A 21,767-nucleotide genomic window follows, 5' to 3' on the forward strand; every position below is an offset into this window, starting at 1 on the left:
CTGGCCAGGTACAAGAGACGTGGCTACTCAGCATGCGTTTAGGTCTTGACTCTTTGTTGCTGGCAGAGAACAAACTGTCCTTCCCTGGGTGAGCTCTTGGATGGTGTTCTTTCTTGTTGCTGGGTTAGTCTCGACAACACATCCATACAAATAAGGGCAGTTTTGGAACGGCAGCGAGCTACAAATTTACCAAAAAGAGATTACGGGCATTACCCTGCTCTCCTGCTGTACACGCTTCTATGCCATTGCCTAAACATTGAATACTTGTCTCTAAAACCAGACGGGCCAAAGATTTCTTTGGTTGTTATCGGTAATTACCAAGGTTGTCAATTGCTACTAATTCATGGCCGGGGACCAGAGTTGCAGTCCTGGAAATTAAGCTTTTCAGTGTATCAGTACGAATTACACTTCAGAATATTAACATACCAGCTTCTTTTCCCCAGGTTTCCTTTCTTCATTGTATTAATACTGCTGGCTTTGAACCTACTTCTATATTAAAGATTTATGTCTTTTTATTATGATCTTGTCCCTTGTTTTTAAAAGTATCTGTTGATGAAGTCACTTTTTAGCTGTCCGTGCTGTGTTCATGTTTTACGTGTATCACTGTGATCCTTGCAAGTGGCTTTGATGAAGCCCACTCTTCCGCTCAGCTGTCCGTGCTGTGTTCATGTTTTACGTGTATCACTGTGATCCTTGCAAGTGGCTTTGATGAAGCCCACTCTTCCGCTCAGCTGTCCGTGCTGTGTTCATGTTTTACGTGTATCACTGTGATCCTTGCAAGTGGCTTTGATGAAGCCCACTCTTCCGTTCAGCTGTCCGTGCTGTGTTCATGTTTTACGTGTATCACTGTGATCCTTGCAAGTGGCTTTGATGAAGCCTACTCTTCCGCCCAGCCGTTCGTGCTGTACGATGTTGCATGTGTATCAATGTAATGCTTGCATATGGCTCTGATGAAGCTTCTGCTCAGTTGTCCCAGCCTACTTGAACTACCACAACCAGGCAAAGGAGAAACCCAGATATCATTCACGCACCCCCCAATCAGAGGCGTCAAACGCAAAAAAATGTACGATGGCCACTAGACCACCAACTCTCCAATCTACTGATCATGACACCAGACTACAAAACTTTCAGAAGAGAAATAAAACCCCTGCTATTCAAGAAATCCATCAAGACAAATTAACACCGCAGGAAGCATTTCAGTCCCCCGAAGTAACCCGCTCAACTCTGTAACACTTCTGGAAATGTCCAGATAACCTCTTACGTAATCCGCCTTAAACTGCAAGGTAATGGCGGAATAAAAGTCACTAATGTAATGTACTCATGTCTTAGGTAGGTGCATACATGAGGTTCCAATAAGGAACAGCTCACATTTATTCTAATCAACAGTATTAATGTTTGACATGGTTGAGTGAGAAAGGCTCTTAGAATCTTCAAATATGGTAACCAGAATGACAAACGATGTGTCCTTTGAATGATTTTGGCTCCTTTAACTTTCAGTTTAATTAGATAAACATTTTTTTGCTACTCATTGTAGACTAATTTTATATTTATTTGATTTGGCTCGTGCCATTTCCGGTTCTAGCCAAGGCAAATTACATTCAGATACAGTAGGTATTTCCCTGTGCCCAGAGGGCTGCCAATCTAAGTTGGTATCTGAGGCGATGAAAGGCAGAGTGACTTACCAAAGGTCACAAGGAACCACAGTGGGATTTGAGCTGAGCTTTGCTGGTTCTTAGCTGCTCTTTTCCTAAAACTATTCCTTCACTAAGTGCCAAGCTAGTCATATCCTTGCTTTCCTATTGATTTTAGGTGGGAGATAGGTTTCTAGATTTGTTCGTGAAAAAAAAGAGGACACATGGCCCCTGCCTATTCCGCCCAAGTTCTGCCCCATTCTGCTCCAGCTCTGCCCCCCAAACAAACCTCCTCTCTTCTTCCTTGAGTCTGGGCCACGTCTGGAGGGCTTCTGAGCATGAATGGATGCAACATCATAATGTTACAAGTATACGAGGTCATGATGTGACATCGGCAGATGCTTAGAGGCTCTCTAGATGTGGCCCCAAGCTCAGGGCCTTCCATGACTCAGACAATCTGCCGGGTTTTGAAAATCCATCCAGGTAGGGTTACCAGATTTTCGGGAACGAAAATCCGGACCCACGGCCCTGCCCCTAGGCCCGCCCAGTTCTGCCCCGCCCCGCCCTGTTCCGCTCAAGACACACCCTGTTCCGCCCCCCAGCCTCACCCCCCCCTCAACCTCTTCGCTTGTCAGGAGGGCATCTGTGTGACATCACCGCGTTACATCCATGCATGCGCAGATACCATCCCAATGTCGCTGCTAGCCGGGTTTTGAAAAGCCATCCGGACCTCTGGACATGTCCTCGAAAAGGAGTTCATATCTGGGGAAATCCGGGAGGACATGTCTGGGATTTCCTGGACGTCTCGTAACCCTAGTGGAAGAATGCAAGAGGAGGGGCAGTTTTGCAAGCTCAGCCTCCGCATGTGTAGAGAATAACTGCATTTTATTTCACACTAGTATTTTAGCCCGTTACATTAACAGGTGCTAGAATATATGTCTGTCTGTCTTTATTTCTGTCTCTCTCTCTGTCCCGCTGTCTTTCTTTCTGTCTGTCTCTCTCCCTGGCCCCCTTTGTCTTTCTGTCTTTCTGTGTCTCTCCCTGTCCCTGTGTCTTTCTTCTTTTCTTTCTGTCTCCCTTCCTCCCGCTGGTGCTAGAATATATGTCTGTCTTTCTTTCTGTTTCTCTCCCTACCCCTGTCTTTTTCTTTCTGTCTCTCTTCCTCCTGCTGTCTTTCTTTCTGTCTCTCTCCCTCCCTGGCCCCCTTTGTCTGTCTGTGTTTCTGTCTCTCTCCTTGCCCCTGTCCCTGTGTCTTTCTTCCTATCTCCTTCCCTACTTCCCTGTGCAGCAGCCGCAGCATTCCCTCTCCCTCCATTTCCCTGTGCATCATCATTTTTTCCCTCAGTGTAGCTTCTCCTGCCCCTCCTACACTCAATACTTTAAACTTTGGCCCAGCCTGTAGGTCAGGGGTTTCTCGGGCTGACCGCCACCCGCTGCTGGTGGCTCTGTGCTCCGTCACCGCAGCCAACAGCCACCACGGCCTGCAGCCGCCGACAGCCACTGCGGCCTACAGCTGCCGCGGCCTGCAGCCGCTGACAGCCACCGTGGCCGACATCCGCCTCGGGGGGGGGGGAAGAGAGAGAGATTTGCGTGCATGTGCACTCCTACCTGCGGTGCCCTACAGCTCACAGAAAACGGGAGCACGCAGGTGGGAGTGCGCATGCGCGGCTTAGGGTTTTATTATATTAGATTAACAGGTTGACTCAGGTTTGGAATAGGATAACACCTCTACACATCCTGACATTTGGCTGGAGCAACATCTGGGTACCTCTAGCGATCGTCTGAAATAATATGTACAATCTGTAAATTAAATATGTATTTACATAGAATATGAATTTTTTTTTTTACTGCTGGAATTGTGTATTGCTTATGCTTGACTTATTCTTGCGGTCCACTGCCTTGAGTGAACGCCTTCAAAAAGACACTAAATCTTAATAAATAATCCATTAGCATTCAGTTCAAAAAGAAGAGCGTGATCCCTTCGGTTGACTGCAGGAGGAATAGTCAAAGGCAGAGGCAAAATGCAACACTCAAACCGCAGATCTGAGTATCTCTTTACTGGAATGTATTCACTTAAGTAAAAGCAGTTAACGTAGCTGGATTTAAAAAAAAAAATATTTGGACAAATTCCTGAAGGAAAAGTCCATAAGGTAGACCTGGGAAAGGCCATCGCTTATCCTTGGGGTCGGTAGCATGGAATCTCGTGCTCAGCCACAAGCGCACATCCAGCAGAATCCCGCTAGTGGGCGAAGACGTCTACGCATGAGCAGTAGGTTCATTATCAGTTTACATTGCGGTTTGATTCAAAACCTTATCAACCATGGACCCCTGAAGAAGGTGTGTTTATCGAAACACGGACCGTGTTGAGTCCCTTGGTTTATTGAAAGGTGGTATCATTGACCGCATTTAATATTTGATATAATAAACATAGCCTGCATCCTGTACATATTGTCTGCAGTTTTTTTTTTTGTTTATCATATGGGATTCTGCCAGGTACCTGCGACTTGAATTAGACTCTGTTAGAAATAGGATAGGGAAATAGATGAACTTTTGTTCTGACCCAGGATGACATTTCCTAAGATCCTTTGTTTCTGCTTAAGAGGACATGTGTGTTGACGTCGGTAAATCCAGTGGTATTAACATAGGGGCTGTTTTACTAAAGTCAGTAAGTTATGGACTAACCACCTGTTTACCACAAAAACAATCATACAGTAATTGCAAAACTGCATGAGTGGTATATGCAAGAGGCATGCATCGGATCTGCCCTGCATTTACTGCACAGGATACAGAGGGGTCCTAGCGGGCTTAGTGAGCTCTTACGCAGGCTTTTCTCACATGTTAAGGCCATTTTTGCTGCTGCAGTAATTGTCCAGTCTTCCTTTTTTGCATTAGCCTTGAGCTAATCAAGTGGTCTCAAACTCAAACCCTTTGCAGGGCCACATTTTGGATTTGTAGGTACTTGGAGAGCCGCAGAAAAAATAGTTGATGTCTTAGTAAAGAAATGACAATTTTGCATGAGGTAAAACTCTTTAGAGTTTATAAATCTCCCCCCCCCCCCTCCCCCCGAAGGCCTGCATGTTCCCCCCTTCTTAGCTGCATCCTCCAGCTTATCCCCTGGCCTCCCGGTCTTAGTTTCAGCTAATTACCGCAGCCTGCAGAGAGGATCGCCAATGCTGTAGTGTTTCTTGCAGGCTGCCATCGGCCTCCACAGCACGTTCCTTCTGCCGAAGTCCTGCCCCTTCCTCTGACATCAGGGACAGAATCACGGCAGAGAGAACATGCTGCTGAGGACGACAGCAACCTGCAAGGATCACTACAGCACTGGCAATCCTCTTTGCAGGCTGTGGTAATTATCTGAAGGTAAGAGGGGGAGGCCAGGGGGGGAAGCCAAAGGACATTGCAGAGAGCGGATAGCACTAGTATAGACAGCACTAGTACAGGCCATGAGCCGCAAAATAGTACCTGGCGGGCCGCATGTGGCCCCCGGGCCGCGAGTTTGAGACCACTGAGCTAATCCAAGTTTTATCTGTATTTGATATACTGTCCATCAGTGAAGCCATTTGAGGACAGGTTTTAAAAAAATGTTCAGAAGAAAACCATTAGGTCCCTGTGATTTACGATATAGGTGATGTAGGGTCATCCTCTCTCTCCAACCTAATCTCTTCAGCCTCCATCTCTGAAACAATATGGATTTCAGTCTTTCACGTTAGTGTCGCGCGATCTTTTATTAAACTAACCCCCTCCTTTACAAAACCGCACTGTTTTTAGCGCCAGATGCCACAGTAACAACTCGGGCACTCGGGAATTCTGTGAGCATCGGCGCTGTTCCCGCAGCGGCTGATGCTAAAAACACTAGCGTGGCTTTGAAAAAGAGGGGGGTAAGTTCATTCTAATTGCTCGAAGCCCAGCAATTTTTCAGCACTCTCGGTGAAGTAATATTAAAAGGTCCTTTATTCTAATGTAAAATATTTTATTTCTCAAATCATTTACTTCTGTAGATATGGCCTCTGGCTTCAAAGTGTCGAGGATGTGCACGTTTCTGGGTTTTTTCCCTTTCTTATCTTTTTCTGTTTTTTCGCTTTGTTTTATGATAGCCAATGGAACATCGAGCAGCCAACTCTCCACACCCAAGTCCAAGCAGTCTCCGATCTCTACACCTACCAGTCCTGGAAGTCTGAGGAAACACAAGGTATTACGTTTCTTATACCTTACTGGATCTGGTTCTCCTATTCACATAGGGCTTGTACTCGTACTGGGAATAAAACCAAATGATTATCTAATGTTCAAGAAATCAATGAAAACATTTGTATTCCTACAAGAAGTGAGTGTGATTTTTCCTTTTCAGTCTGACGGGACAAGAAGAGGTAATCCAAAATTCAAATCAAACATGTTGACATGTTCATTTTAATTATTTTTTTTGTATAGACCCATGAGGCAGGCATTCATGCCGAAACACGGTCCTTGAATAAAGACGTTTTCCTTGTCCCATTTCAGAGGCCCTCGGTGCTTTTTGTCTCTGGCTGTTTCAGTCTGAAACATGATGCAGGCAAATTTTATTGTGACAAGCTTTACTGCTGTTGGCGATCCTTGGCGAACTTGATACACAGGCATTTTGTTGTTATTCTCCATTTTTTATGTCATATTTTAGCCCCCCCTTTCTTACCATGGACCCCTGACGAAGGTTTGTCCGAAACACGGACCGTGTCAGGTCCCTTGATTGGTAAAAGGGTTTTATATATTTTTATTCTTGTCACAATAAAATTTGCCTGCATCTTGTACACAGTCTGCAGTTTTGTTTTGTTTGTTCCTGGTTGGTTTTTTCTGCAGATTTTTTGCTTTTGTGGCTCAGTCTGAAACATTCCACAAGTGGAGAACCAGAGGAAATTCAGTCCTTTATATTAAAAATCCCTGGATTCTGTATACATTGTCCAAATCTAATTAATCAATTCAGTGGTAACTATCAATTATTGGAATTAGCAACTACTTAACTGGCTGTATTTAGCAATTATGAACGGATCTGTCCTACACCCTATGCTATATAACATTTGGGCCTAATTTTCATAGTGTGCAACTCAAAGTTGGGTGTGGCCAGGGGAGGGGCTTGGGTAGGTCAGGTGCATTCCCAGAAATTAGAATCTGGAGGATGCACAAAACTTACCGATCGTGTCCCGATTGTTGCTAAACCGGTTTGACCAGTTTAGCGATCGATCGGATTCCTCAATGCACAAAACTGCCCACCGGGGGTTTTTTCCTCCCCCGATCGCCCATTTAATGATCCGATCCGACCCATGCAAATTAGTAAAACCCCATGCAAAATAGTCAAGCGACTGATGCACAAACATCGGGTTTTACTACTACTATTAATTATTTCTATAGCACTACCAGACGCACACAGCGCTGTACAGAGTCACAAAGAGTAAGAAAACAGTCCCTGCTCCGAAGAGCTTACAATCTAAACAGGCAAGACAGACAAACAGGATGTCATGGATACAGTTAAGGGGAACAGTTAATCAGCTGGCTGGGTTGGAGGGCAGAAGGGAGTACAGGACAATCTAGCCATTGTGACATCACTGAGGAGGTTGGCTCTTATTGGTGGAATGAGGCATTATGACATCACAATCTCAGCTCTGGTTACCAGACACAGAAACTTTTCACACTACTACGACGACTATGAATTATTTTTATAGCGCTACCAGATGCACGCAGCACTGCACAGAGTCACAAAGAGTAAGAAAACAGTCCCTGCTTGAAAGAGCTTACAATCTAAACAGCCAAGACAGACAAACAGGATGTCATGGATACAATTAAGGGGAACGGTTAATCTGCTGGCTGGGTTGGAGGGCAGAGGGGAGTACAGGACAATCAAGCCATTGTGACATCACTGATGAGGTTGGCTCTTATTGGTGGAATGAGGCATTATGACATCACACTCTCTGCTCTGCTTCCCAAAGACTGAAACTCTTCACACTACTAGTACAAATTATTTCTAGAGTGCTACCAGACACACAAAGCTGTTCAGAGTCACAAAGAAGACAATCCCTGCTCCAAAGAGCTTACAATCTAAACAGCCAAGACAGACAAACAGGATGTCATGGATACAGTTAAGGGGAACGGTTAATCAACTGGCTGGGTTGGAGGGTAGAGGAGTAGGGTTAAGGATTAAAACCTGATTGCTGTAGACCTGTCAGTAACGGTGTTACCGATTGGTCTGCCTGGTTTTTGTTTCTTTGTTTTTTCAGTGGCACAGATATTTTGCCTTGGGTGGGGCCTGAGGCATCTGAGCCTAATAATGAACTTCTGTGTATAATGTTGCCAGCTAAATATTTGACTGCTCTTATTTAACAAAACAAGCAGGTACATCGTAGCGTATTCACATCCATGGCCAAAACTATCACCAGATCACAACAGACATTTCCCAACTGATATTCATCAATGGGCAGGTGGCCCAATGGCCCATCAAGCCAAAGTAAGTAATAATGAGTCTTGAGAATACTTCCAGTAAGGGCTGCATTTCGTATTACATTTGTCTGATCTGTGCCACAGCAAGAAGGTATTGGCCGCGTCGTTCCCCTGACTTTTCCAAGCGGCCTTCCTTTTCCAGAACTGTGCGACCTTCAGCGCCCCTGCACCGCTGAGCGTGCTCAGTAACATCGAGCGAGCCTCAGTTGGGAAAGACCAGGCAGGAAAGGGAATGCAGTTATAAAAACATTAATAAAAAGATGGGAGCCTGAAAAACTGGCACCGAAAAAAATAAGCACTAAATACTATTCCATAAATGGTAACCTAAGCTAATTACATAAAAAGAACCACTGTGTAAAAAAAAACCCAACAACTTATTACCGCCCTAGAAACAATCGCTATGTCAGAAAACGCAGCCCTAGGTCATTGCTGGCTACTTCGTGAAATCCCGGGATCCACAGCCATTGTCCCCGTTCTGGTGTTCTGTAATTCCCTTTGCAAATGTGGGCTGGGCACTGGACACAGAAATCAATACCTCTCTCCTTTTTTCCTACAGGATCTGTACCTGCCTCTGTCCCTGGACGACTCGGATTCTCTTGGCGACTCCATGTAAAGCAGTTCGGCTCTGCGTGTCCAAGCGCTTTTGACACCTCTGCAAGGAAGAATCAGAAGCCAACCGGTCACATTGGTGCTTTTGAATCAAAAGGACACAAACTATTTGCCATATGTTCTTCTTTTCTGTATTTTCTCTTCCTGCCACAAACCAACGTCTTTCAGTCAGTAGGGGGGGTAAACCGATACTGTCGGGTCAAGTAATTTCCTAGGGATGCAGAACTAGGGCCCTTCCGGTCCTCTGCTGTCCCGAACTCCAAGTGCGTCGATGGACTCACCCACTTCCTCTCATGGTCTCACTTTGCTGCTTCCGCTCGGTATGCAAACATTTGCTTTAGATTAAGGAGAAACGAAGACTTCCCTTCCCCCTCTCGCCCTTTATGACATCACAAACGACGCGCTGGCGGGAGCTTGCAGAAGCCCCTTGTCCTGTTTGTAATTGGTATTAACGAAGGGCTTGTCACCAAAAAGAGGACAGTTAGCAAGTGTTCCCCCACCCCCCACCCCCTCGATAACAGATAAGCAACGTGTCACTGCTTAACGTGGTCTTCCTCTGAGAAAGTGTAACTAAGTCAAAACGTGAAACGGTGGTTGGGGCTTTGAGGAACAGACGTCACTAGATAGGAGGAAGAGGGCCTGGAAAAACCCGGCTAAAGCCTTACACATTTTCATTTGAAAATAACAGCTGTTAAGCCATAATCTGAATTGACATGGGCAAGAAAGTCTCAGTTATGCCCAAATGAGCTTTCTCTCTGGATGCCCACTTTAAGCAGTATATCCTGATATAACCACCAAAGAAACAGGGCCTTTTGTCAAACTTAGAGGTGGCAGCCCTGCTATACAGGTTCTTGGTATTTTCCCCAGGCCACTGCTCTCGCAGGGTAAAATCTCCTGTATTAGGACCCCTTTTGCTTTGTTTAAAATTTGGGTCCTCTGCTGTTGCGCCAACCTTTCAAAATGATTAGGTACCATGAAGGAGGTTGCTTGATATTTCGGATGCTCTGACCTGACCCACTGGCACCTACAGAGCTGGCTCCTATTGTCCTTGACCGATGAGGCCAATTTTTAATTACGTTCCTTTGGCTCCTTTATTGTTCCAGTTTCATCGCTTTTCCCCCTGTCCTATCTTGCTTCCCCATCAACACACCCAATCTGGTTCTTGTAGCATATCTCTCTGCTAAGGGGAAGAGAAGTAGCGAGGGTCCGAACAGTAGGCTAGGAACTAGAGGGTCTCTAGCCCAAATCCCACAGCAGCTCTTTTTGGTCTTCCGCAAGCCACTTTAACCTTCCGATTCCTTGGGATAATCAGGAATGGCACTGACAACTTCAGCCCATTACACTTGAGGCAGCTCCCATAAGTCATTCACTCCTTGATGCTTATTCACAGGGGAGAGAGAGAGAGTCTTTGGCCAGGGAGTGTCAAGCACAAGGCTTCCTCCCAGACCTGCAGTCATAGCCCCTGATCCAGTCCCTAGATTTTAATTTAATTTAATTCTTATATACCGCTAATAACCGTGAGGTTTCTAAGCGGTTTACAAAAATGATGCATTCAAAGATACAATAAATAAAAATAAATAAGATAGGTACTTGGAAATTCCCTAACTGTCCCAAAGGCTCACAATCTAACTAAAGTACCTGAAGAAACAATTTATGAAAAGTAAAGATAAAAATATAAAGACAGAGGTAGAGATAGAAATGAATATTCCAACAAGATGGCGGCCAGTTAGGTCATCTTCTGTGCTGTCTCCCTTGTCCTGCTTTTGTTTTTGTTTTATTTTGCCTTTGTTGATTTTCCTTTTAAATTTCTTTTTTGTTGGTTTTTTGTTCTGTCTCTGCTGTTTTCATTTGGGACTTCCAGTCTCGTTGGTGTTTGCTTCTTTTGAGCTCACCTACCGATTTCCAGTTTGACAGTTGCTCCGATCTGGCAGCTGAAGGAGCCGTTGCCTGATGCCTGAATGGTTCTGTGGTGGCGGTTAAGAGTTGAAGAATTGGGTCCTGTCATCCTCAAAGCTAAGGCCACAACTGCTCTTAGCCTAGGGTTACCAGATTTTCCTTAGGGAAAATCCAGACCCATGGCCACACCCCCAAGACTGCCCAGTTCCGCCTCTGCCATGCCCAGTTCCGTCCCCCGGCCCTGCCCCCAGACAGCATCCGTGCAGGCGCGTGAAATCACCGTGTTGCATCCGCGCATGCCCCTTCCCAATGCAATTTTGTTTGGGGAAAACCGGACGTCTGGTAACCCTATGTTAGCCCCGCCCCCCCCCCCAGCCATCTCAAGACAGGAAGTAATGCCTAAGGTGGAGAATCAAGTTTAATTTGGTTCAGTGATGTCTACAACTCTAAAATGTATAACAGCCTGCTAAAAGTCAAGTTTGTGGGTAACCTGTAGGTAACTCCCTAAAGTCATGATTCTTTCCAGAAGGCACTTGCGTGGACTGGCCCACAGGTTGCCCTCAGCAAGTTGTAGCTTTTCAGCAACTTGACTTGTGATTCAGCGGCAACTCGTGTCTTGCATAGGATCCCTCTCGAGGTGCTTTTCTTAGCTGTGCAGCCTGCTATCAAGAGCCCATTTCTCCTGGAGACAGAAACTTGACAGCATCCCCACCCCCCCCCTAACGAAGGCAATAGGACACATTTATGGAATGTCCCTGGTGATATATACATTGCACCATTCAGTGATTGCTGCTGGTGGGGGAATAAAGAAAATCATTAACCAGTTAACCATTAACCAGTTAACCATTAACTGCCATTAACCAGTTTTCTGGGAAAGTCTTGGGGGTCTGAACAGAATACTCTAGTATCTTACAAACAATGACAGCAAATTGTCCTTTCGTGGATTGATAACTTCCCTTTTAATGGTGAAAGGATGTTAGACTGATAACAATGCCTGCTCCCCCAAATTTGTGTAGATCAGGGGTATCCAACCTTTCAGCTTCCCTGGACTGCATTGCCTGAAAAAAATGTTTCTGGGGCTGCGCAAACGCTGCAGCAAGACAGAGGAGGGAGCCGGCAAGACGGTAAACACCTGGGGGCAGCAGAGGAAAACACTGCATCGCCCTTGACCGGGGCCGCACAAAATACTTCATGGGGCCGCATGCAGCCCTTGGGCCACGGGTTGGACACCCCTGGTGTAGATGATCCCACAGTGCCATTTTCAATTACTGCAAATGGAGCCACATGTGTTTTTCCCTTTGTCAGCTCTTCTGGGCTTTGAGGATTGACATGCAAATTCACACAAATTATACAGTCAGTATTCAAATTGCTGGAACTGCTCATGTGTGCGCACCGAATAGTCTGACAAGAAGAAAGAAAAGAAGCTAACGATTTCAATAGGAATTCCAGATCGAGACCCTCCCCCTCCGAAAACTGATTTAATTAATATATGAATCTATCGGAGAGAAACATTTTCTAACAGATAACTGAAAAATCGCCAGGACTGCTTCCGCAACCCAAAGATAATACCGACAGAACTGATGCCCGGTGGTTCTGAAATGTACACAGAACAGAACAATGCCTTTCGGACAGCCAATACTGAAAACACTGTGAAAATTTTGTTTTCAGGTCTGACACCTTTAGGAAGCTTTTATAGCAACAAACCCATGCTCTTTTTTATATTTTGAAAAAGAAACTTTCGTCTGTGTTTTGGCATAAGTGGTTGGGGGGAGGGGGCGTTCTTCATTTTTTGTTGTTATTAAAAAAAAAAAAAAAAGCAAGCAGAAAAGCTCACATAGGTGAAAATTGCAGGAAAAAAGCAAGAATGAATAGAGGCTCTGATGGACCTTTGGTAACTTTGGAAGGAAGTTCTCTTTTCTAAATATTAACTTTAAAATGAACCATTTTTATATTCTAACCATCTTGCAAACAGCTCTAAGGAAAGTTCATCTGACACCGAACTTTGTATTCTGCTAAAATCACTCTGATGCAGCGTTTTTATGAAAGGCAGGGCTGGCCCTACTATTCGCACGTGGGCCCACTTTTCTGCCAATGTTGACTTGTTCAAATGAGGACTCTCTATTCATCGCTGCACCAGACCACATATCCCTCCCCACCCCACCCCCGGAAGCCATCCCTGACTAAAGAATGGGTTAAGAAAAAGTTATTATTACAGAAAAATATGACATGTGCAATGTTTGCCTAATAAGCTCCAGGTCAGTATGTGACGGTCCAGCCATGATTTCCTGACTCCTACCCCGGTGCATTCTAGGTAAGGTTGCCAATTGGATCCAGGCCTAGGTTTACCCCATTGCATGCAGGGATTTGCAGGTCTGCTTTGTCCTTTGACTTCCCTAATAAGATCAAGAGTACAAGTCCCTATGTTGTTGATAACCTCTCGGCTTGACTATTGTAACTCCATTTATCTGCCAAAATGTGTTTTGCGGGCGTGGCAACTAGCACAAAACGCTGCAGCACGTCTCGTCGCTCGTGCCTCCAAATGCGATCCTATCACACCGATACTTCGTGAGCTTCGTTGGTTGCCAATCGACATGCGGGTTGAGTTTGAAATTCTCTGCTGGATCTTCAAAGCGCTTCAGTTTAACTGTCCCATCGAGGGTTTGCTCTTTGCTACTGTGGTACAGTCCTTCACGCGTGTTACGGTCCTGTGACCAAACTTGTTTGGAAGTTCCGTCATTGGCGGTGGTGCAGCTTTTGAGCAACCGCAAGTCAATGCTTTCAGTCTAGGGCCCAATGCTTTGCAATGCCCTTCCTTTTATCTCTGCGCCAAACTGCTACGCTTTTGCATTTTAGAAAAGGGTCGAAGACTTTGCTGTATGAGCGTATTTTTGGTTCTAGCTCAAAGAATGTTTAAATTCTTTTGTTCGTAATGCTGTTGTGTCTTTGTTTTTAATATATTTTGTATATTACTCTGTTCCTCATCTAGATTTGTGGATAGGCAGGTTATAAATCATCTAATCTAATCTAATCCTTAGGTTTGTATACCGCATCATCTCCACGTTCGTAGAGCTCGACGCGGTTTACAGTAGGAGAAATAGGAAGGAACTACAACAGAGGGTTAGAGGTAGAAGTGCTAGCTCCTCCTCTCCCTATTGGCTAAGGCTCTTAACATTTGCATCTCCTCTTCCTATAGGCTAAGGCTCTTTCCACCTGCATTGTGATGTCATTGAGCTTTATGGTTATAGAAAAAGAGAAACATGATGGCAGATAAAGGACAAATGGCCTATCCAGTCTGCCCATCCGCAGCATCCGCTATCTAATCTAATCTAATCTAATCCTTAGGTTTGTATACCGCATCATCTCCACGTTCGTAGAGCTCGACGCGGTTTACAGTAGGAGAAATAGGAAGGAACTACAACAGAGGGTTAGAGGTAGAAGTGGGAAGAAAATTTAGAGGACTTGGGATGCCAAGATATAAGAGTTTCCTTGATTCCTAAGTTGGAGGGAGACTTACATTTTTTGAGAAAAGCCAGGTTTTCAGATGCACTCTTTTGGATGCCATATTGATGGTTTCTGTCATGGGTCAGATTTTGCTCATTATACAGCCGTTGAAGACCTCTTAGACACATCCCGGGTTGCTGAGCTTGAGTCAGCAGGCACGCTTTATTTCTCCCTTGTGCCCCTTTCTAGTTCTGACTAATTAAAAGGCAGTGTGTCATACTATTTGGTTACTGGAAGCCCTTGTGTTGTAAATTGGAGCTTATTGGAATGCTCTTTGTACTGTTTCATTCCCAGAAAGTCCTGACACATACCTTACTGCATTACCTCCCTTGTAGGTAATGCACTGTTTTATAATATAATTGTTCTTCCTCCTTGAGCTGTGTGACATCACTGATCCAGTTATTTAGGAATCTTAGAAGCTTCATTTTTAAAAAAGTTTTATTATGGAATGATAGGATTCCTTTTCTTTGGACTTTTAGCGCTCCATCTTGGAACCTTTTCTTGTCATCTGGTAACTCAGTTGCAGACTGGGGGCTTATAGGGAGCCTTTCTGATCTGGTAGCAAATGCAAGGGCCTCTTGAGCAACCCTGGGTTTCAGCTGCAGGGAGCTGGCCACGTAGTGTCACTAGAGGGTACCATCGCTGCTTCCCATATAACTGCAGACTTGAGACTCCTCTGGTTTCTTGATTGTACATTGCTTACGAGAGGTTACAAACAAAAGAACCCTTAGCCTAGGGGAGCTGCAGTTGGCTGTGTCTCTGGTGCTGCTGTTTTGAGATGTGAGACAATGAGAAAAATTATTTGAAAAAAGAGTTCTGGGAAAACTGTAGGTGCAATATAGTGGAAAATATTCCTGGGAACAAACACGATAGATACGAGAGGGTGCGGAAGAGTTCTCGGCCCAAACCAAGAAGAGAATGACATGGATATGGTTCAATCAATGATCTGAAACAATGTCAAAACATAGAATTTTGTTTCTGCAAATTGACTCTTAACGAAATAAGATAACACTCTTCTTGCACAAGTCCTCTGAAGGCTGAACGGGACTCACAATGAAATTGTAGCTTCTCCCTCTAGTGGTGATATCCCTGTACTTCTGTTAGAATACCAGTATAGTTCCTGCAGCCGAAGCTGCAGGGGGTCTTTCCTCTTCAGCTCGTGATTTCTTTTCAGTTTTTAGTCACTTTCAACTACAGTGGCAAAATAACACTCAGAATTTAGGAAGTACAGGACAATCAAGCCATTGTGACATTGCTGATGAGGTCGGCTCTTAGACATTGGTGGAATGTTGCTACGCGAGGGTGCTGAAAAGTTCTCGGCCCAGCCAAGAAGAGAATGATGTGGATATGGTTCGATCAATGATGCAAAGCAATGCCAAACTATAGAAATTTTGTTTCTGCAAATTAGCACTTAACGAAATAAGATAACACAGTGACAAAAATAATGCTCAGAATTTAGGGCGTTGCTTGGGCTAAGAACTTTTCAACCCCCCCCCCCCCCCCTCGTGCATGTATGGTTAAAAGCTTAGATGCTTGCTTGCCTTGTGCTACAGAGTGTCACTGCAGGATAAGGAGAGAGAATATAACTGGTGAACAAAACAGAAATGCTCAGCCATCTGAGCTTTGGATTATTAGAGCTCCCCGAGAGTGGGCTGTTAATTCCTGAAATTAATAACTGTAGAGCCTATGATGATGTGATATGGTCCATCTGTAGTGACACTTTTATGTCCCATCCTGATCATAAAAATAAGTCTTCTTACTGTGAACCTTTCACCCTTGCCTTGAGAATTTATTTTCCTCTGAAAAATTCCTGCCTATAAGCACCACTTTAAAAGTGGGTTTTCGTCCTCTCTGCCCCCAAACTAAAACTAGCACTTCTGAAACAGTAGCTTATATATAATTTTCTTCTGCTCCCAGGTTGAGAGATGTCAGCAGGACTCAGGGGTGTATTAAACACCTTCAGGGAGCTGAGTAGAGAATTTGTGTGGAAAGTGAAGAGACAGACCTGCCATAGGAACATCCAGGGCCGCCATCAGGGCAGTACTACCAGTCCTGCATTCAGGGGCCCGGAGCTGACAGGGGACCCGGGCCAGTAGCGTACCTAGGGGGGGCGGTGCACAGGAGAGAGAGCTGAACGGGGACGATGGGGGACCCGCGGGGTTAAATATAACTCGAGCCACGAGGCTCGTCTTCTACTCCGACTGCCCTGCCGCTCACACAGCCGATCGGAAGCCCATGGAAGAAGGGGGGGCCGGGGGGGGGGAAGGGGTGCGTGGGGGGCCCAATAGGATTGCTCAGTAAGGGGCCCAGAAATTTCTGATGGCGGCCCTGGGAACATCCAGCTGCTTCCAGACAGAGCAAGACCTTCCTCAGTACGCATCGATACCTGTGGTGAGCTAGAACATCTCCACATCAGATTGAATCTGAAAGCCCTATCCATAAACTGCGCAAATTAAACGGGTCAAGATTTAAGGCTGCATAGGGATAGTTGTTTAAGACTGGAGCTTAATGAAATTTCTAATATCATTCTGAGGTTGTAATTGCCCACCTGTAATTCATTCATCTCTCTATTCAAAGAGAACACGGGTAACACAGATAGCAAGGATGCCTTCTTGCATAGGCGTCGGAACGGGGGAGGCCGTAGGGTCCATGACCTCCTCAAAACTTGGTGGTCAGTTATAGACCCAGAAACCTGCAACAAGCGCAATGCCAGCTGCGGAGACCCTGAGAGAACAGTTAAAGCTCTACTTCCCCAACCTACCTCCTCCAAGCTGCTGTAATTTTAAATCTTCGGGCATCCACCGCGCACGAGCAGGCCCTGCCTCGGAATCCTTCATTCTGCAGTGTCCCGCCTATGCGGGAACGGGAAGACGCTGCAGAATGAAGACTTCTGGGGCAGGCCTGCTCATTGATGCTGCGTGGGCGGATGCCCAAAGATTTAAAATTACATTGACCGGGGAAGGAGTAGGGAGCTGGAGAGAGAGGTTGTGCCGCAGGATTCTGCTGCCCCCCCCCAAACAAAAAAAGTGTTCTGCGACACTGCCTACGCCTTCTTTTAGATGTCAGGGCAGATATAGCAAACCAGTCCGTTGGAGCAATGGCAAAAGAGAGAATCAATTTGGGAGAGAAAGAAGGGGAGCCTATCACACTGTGCAAATGAAATTGAATGAGTCCAAAACAAGACTTCTTTGGCTCGGTCCAAAACTAGATCACCTAACCACCTCCATCCCACTACCCTCTGGCTCCTCTCTGCAGCTTGAGTTCTCGAGCAAGGTCTTGGGCATCATCATTGATTCCACATTGTCCTTCAATGACCACCTCCAATCCTTGGTAAAAAAAAAAAAAAATGCTTTTTCAGCCTTCACATGCTGAGGAAAGTTAGATCCTGCTTCCATCAAAAACATTTTACCCTCCTTGTCCAATCCATCATCCTCTCCAGATTGGACTATTGCAACTCTATCTACTTAAGCCTAACTAAGAAAAACCTCCACAGACTCCAACAGATTCAGAATGCCGCGGCCAAGCTCATCTTCGCTAAAAGTAAATTTGACCATGTCTCCCCGCTCCTGACCAAGCTCCACTGGCTTCCGATAATCGCCAGGGTCCACTATAAATGTGCCTGTTTAACTTTCAAAATCCTATATGGTATCCTCCCTCCCTTTATCCCTCTTTCTTGGAATTCCTCAAAACCCTAATACCACCAGATCCTCCCACAAATTAAAAACTATCCTTCCCCTCGCTAAAAGGCATTTCCCACACAGGAAAGCTAGGGACCTCCCTCCACTTCAAAATCACTGAGCTCTGGAAACAACCTTACCTCCCCTCTTCAGAACTTGAGCTCTCTCCAAGTTTTCTGCAAACATCTGAAAACCTGGCTTTCTCAAAAAATGTAAGTCTCCCTCCAATTTAGGAATCAAAGAAACTTATATCTTGGCATCCCAAGTCCTCTAAATTTTCTTCACACTTCTACCTCTAACCCTCTGTTGTAGTTCCTTCCTATTTCTTCTACTGTAAACCGCGTCGAGCTCTACGAACGTGGAGATGATGCGGTATACAAACCTAAGGATTAGATTAGATTAGATTAGATTAGATAAAGACTGAGTACCATTGAACTAGAGCAGTCAAGCTCAATGTGGTTGCCCGAAGCCAAAATGCGGCATGGCTTAAAATGACGTCGCCTTAATACTTAAAAGAGGATATCTTCATTCTGAAGCCCACCACAAATTCTTCTATGGTTCAAATCAATAACTGGAAGGCCCATCCCCCCGACCTGCATGAGTGAGATAACATGAAGACAGGAACCCCCAGATTGGTTCTGGGGAATCACTTTATAAGTCTGCTTTCATGATCGTAAAACATTTTTAACCTGTGTCAGGACTTTTTAATATGTGGAAATGGTTACTTTAATTTGTAGGTTAACATGCCCTAAATTAGTTTGGTGTAAGGCATGCTAATGAACTGAAAGACTGCTAATGATACACATCCGTAGAGCCGTCAGCCTTTAGGAGACCAAGAGAAAAAGATGGTCTAAATAAAGACACAGTCAAGGCTTCACAACCCTTTTAATATGTGAAATAAGACCCTGGTGTTCCGAAAACCCCAGATACTGCCATATTCTTTCTGCTGCTTCTCTAAACAGTATCACAACCTCTGATAACTTTTAGTAAAACTGTGTTGATGTTTATAAGTCTCATACTTTCCTCCAGGTGTATTCAGTTTGTTTTCCCATTGATTCCCATTGCCAAAAGTAGCATGCATAAGTGGCAAGCAATTGATATTATATATGTATTCATTAAAGATCAAGGGAATAGGAAATATATGAATAATGGCAGATAAAGGCCAAATGGCCCATCCTAGAATCCACTATCTCCTCCTCTCCCTACGAGATCCCATGTGCCTGTCCCACGTTTCTTGGATTCAGACACAATCTTTGTCTCCACCACCTCTACCGGGAGACTGTTCCATGCGTCTACCACCCTTTCTTAAAAAAAAAAAAAAAAGTATTTCCTTCGATTACTCCTGAGCCTATCACCTCTTAACTTCATCCCATGCCCTCTCATTCTAGAGCTTCTTTTCAAATGAAAGATATTTGAGTTTGGTCTTGGTTAGAAAAATATAGTCTCACTGAATAGCCACAAATTGTCTACATTGCCTTGAGGATGTATCCCTTAATTCTCTAGAATCGGTACCCGTTGCATCCCTTAGGTGATGCGCTTATGCGTTCACACTGTAAAGTCTGTGCCTTGACAAAGCAGTTGACTGAGGCCTTTGGGATGTCTCAGAGTGGAGGAGCCCATCTACAGTTGCAGAATGGTCCAGTGATATTGCCCATGGTCCTAGATGCTTTGCAGAGCCTCGGAGTAGAGCTCCTGAAATGATTAGCTTTCACTTTTCCTGCCTCAACTAGTTAACAGCTCTGCTTACGGTAGAATTCCACCCCAATTTACCCCCCTCTAGCTATTTTGCCATTCTCGTTGTTTACCCTCTGTCAGCGATGGCGACAGCTTCTGACCTAAGCTAGGCTTTAGTGGACCTCTATCGCCCCCATTCCCACACAGAAAAAAACAATACATGAGGACTTCAGTACACCCTTACAGGAAGTGTTTAGAGTTTAGTGCAATGTTGTTGATGTTTCTTCTTATATAAGAATGTCTAAGGAATGAATTGCACTCTTATCCAGTTGGATGTCTACAGACTTGTGAAACACAAGAGTTGAATGTAGAATAAGAAGGCCTATATGCACAGACTTATAGGCTGGATTCTGACATGCAAATTATCAGTCTGGTTCTAATTGAAGCTCCATGTGCTTCAAGTAGATTTCCTGACATGGCAAATGCTAGTACAGTAATGTTCCAGTTGTCAGCTAAAAAGGCGTTCCCGATTGCATTGGGCAGGGGACAGACACAGTAATTATCCATCTACCCTGCCAAGTTAGAGCATGTAGGTTGAAAACGCCTCTTCCTGCCCCCCCCCCCCCCCCCCCAGGAACAGCTTCTTACTGGTACCCAGTATAGCGTTGATAACATTTTAAAGCAGAGGACAAAAATAACCTGCCATTGTAAAGATCAAATGTCAGAAGTCCCTTAATGGAAGCTGTCACTGGCATTTGTCCATTTCCCATTCACAGAACTAATTACAAGTTCTAGAGGTGGTACCCATCACTGTCTTCGTTCTTCAGGGTGGGCCACCATCACCCGATAAGCTCGTGCTGCCTTGACTGCTCACACTGGGCTCTTTCAGCTCAGCAGTGTGCAATGCTGTTGAAATTAGGAGCTAAAGGGAAACGCTTAGCTAGTTTCAAAACGGACGATTGCCTTTTGCGACTCACTAGATTTTTCCAGGATTTTAGTTTTGACAAAGCTGCAATATAATATGAAAACCCGAGAAACTGCGATCTGCTCCCAGGGGTTTGCCTGGTTTGGATGTTAAAGATTGGTGGGGAGTTGAGTTGGTCTTGGTCCTCGAAACATTCCACTCGTTAGGGCCCCTTTCACGAAAGTGTGTTAACCAGTTGATGCAAGAATTAGCGCATTGCCCATACTAACAGTACTTGCCATTAAGCACATGCTAATTTGTGCATGAATTGGAAAATGCAGAATGGGGCGGGACTGGGTACAGACAGCGCCTTCCACTTGTCGTGCAGTATTGTACCACACATTAACTGTGGAGTAGCTAAGGCCACTTTGGTATGTTATGTAAAGTATGTCTGCATTTCCTACAATCCAATTAATGTGCGGTAAGCATATTTTTCTTGTGTTAACTGTATGGGAACATGCTGGACTCTGCAATTAGCATACATTAGTTTTGGTAGTTAATGCATAATAATTGCATAATTTTTATGCCGCTTTGTAAAAGAAGGTCATAACCTTATTGTATCCACCAGTTTGGTCATGCTTTCTGCTAACATGGAAGTCCTGTTAAAAATGAAGTGTTACTGGAATACGTGTTGTACATAGAATGTTTTAATTGAAACATTTATAGTTTTTCTGATAGCAAGGTTTTTGGGTATTTGAGGGGGGAGGGGGGGTTGGCCAAGCTCTTCTTAAACATGTGGTAACTGACAAAAATTTGAGTTTCTAAGGAAGTTTTATATCCTCACGGTTTCATGTCCCATGGACTTCCTGTACAACAAAATTAACTTAAGTTTTATCGAAGGGATGATGACAAGCAGATGGTTATGCCAAAATGTCTCAGTTATTATACCCCCCTTATAATATATTGCAGCTTTAACCCAATGATCTTTTGATTAATTGTAGACAATTTCGTGCATGCTTTTAACGAATCCCGCCTCCATTTGTGGTGTCTTCCTCTGCATTTTTACCGCCTTTTTTGCATCATTTGACTTGTACAGAAAACGTTTTTATGGATGTTAAAGAAAGCCCTTCTTTGGTCCCTAGTTGTAGTTAGGTAACCTGATTAGATAGCCAAACAGATGTAACATTTGTGCTTGTCGTGTTAGACACACTAGCTTGCCGATGAACAAACTTTTGGGAGTAGGTGCATGGTACTGGATGGTGCATTTTTTTAAATAACTTTCTCTGCCATTGAGAAGTAAGTGCCAATTCCTCTCTGCCCACCTCATGACTGTTCCAAATAAATAAGATGTGACACATGTTTGTTTGTTTGGGTTTTTTTTTTAAACCAGCTCTGAATGGCACAGTGGTTTTGGCA

General features: G+C 44.6%; 1 protein-coding gene across 1 annotated transcript in view; it reads left to right on the forward strand.

The window, feature by feature from the left end:
* DCX (doublecortin) overlaps window positions 1-10,250 on the forward strand; it is a 128,043-nt gene extending 117,793 nt beyond the window's left edge. The window contains exons 6-7 of the mRNA XM_033946242.1: window positions 5,726-5,820; window positions 8,647-10,250. Of these exons, the coding sequence (XP_033802133.1) occupies window positions 5,726-5,820; window positions 8,647-8,703 (152 nt within the window). The 3' untranslated portion in view covers window positions 8,704-10,250. The remainder of the gene's footprint in view (window positions 1-5,725; window positions 5,821-8,646) is intronic.
* Window positions 10,251-21,767: the final 11,517 nt, after the last annotated feature.

Source organism: Geotrypetes seraphini, chromosome 5 (genome assembly GCF_902459505.1).
Source record: "Geotrypetes seraphini chromosome 5, aGeoSer1.1, whole genome shotgun sequence".
Classification (NCBI taxonomy): Eukaryota; Metazoa; Chordata; class Amphibia; order Gymnophiona; family Dermophiidae; genus Geotrypetes; species Geotrypetes seraphini.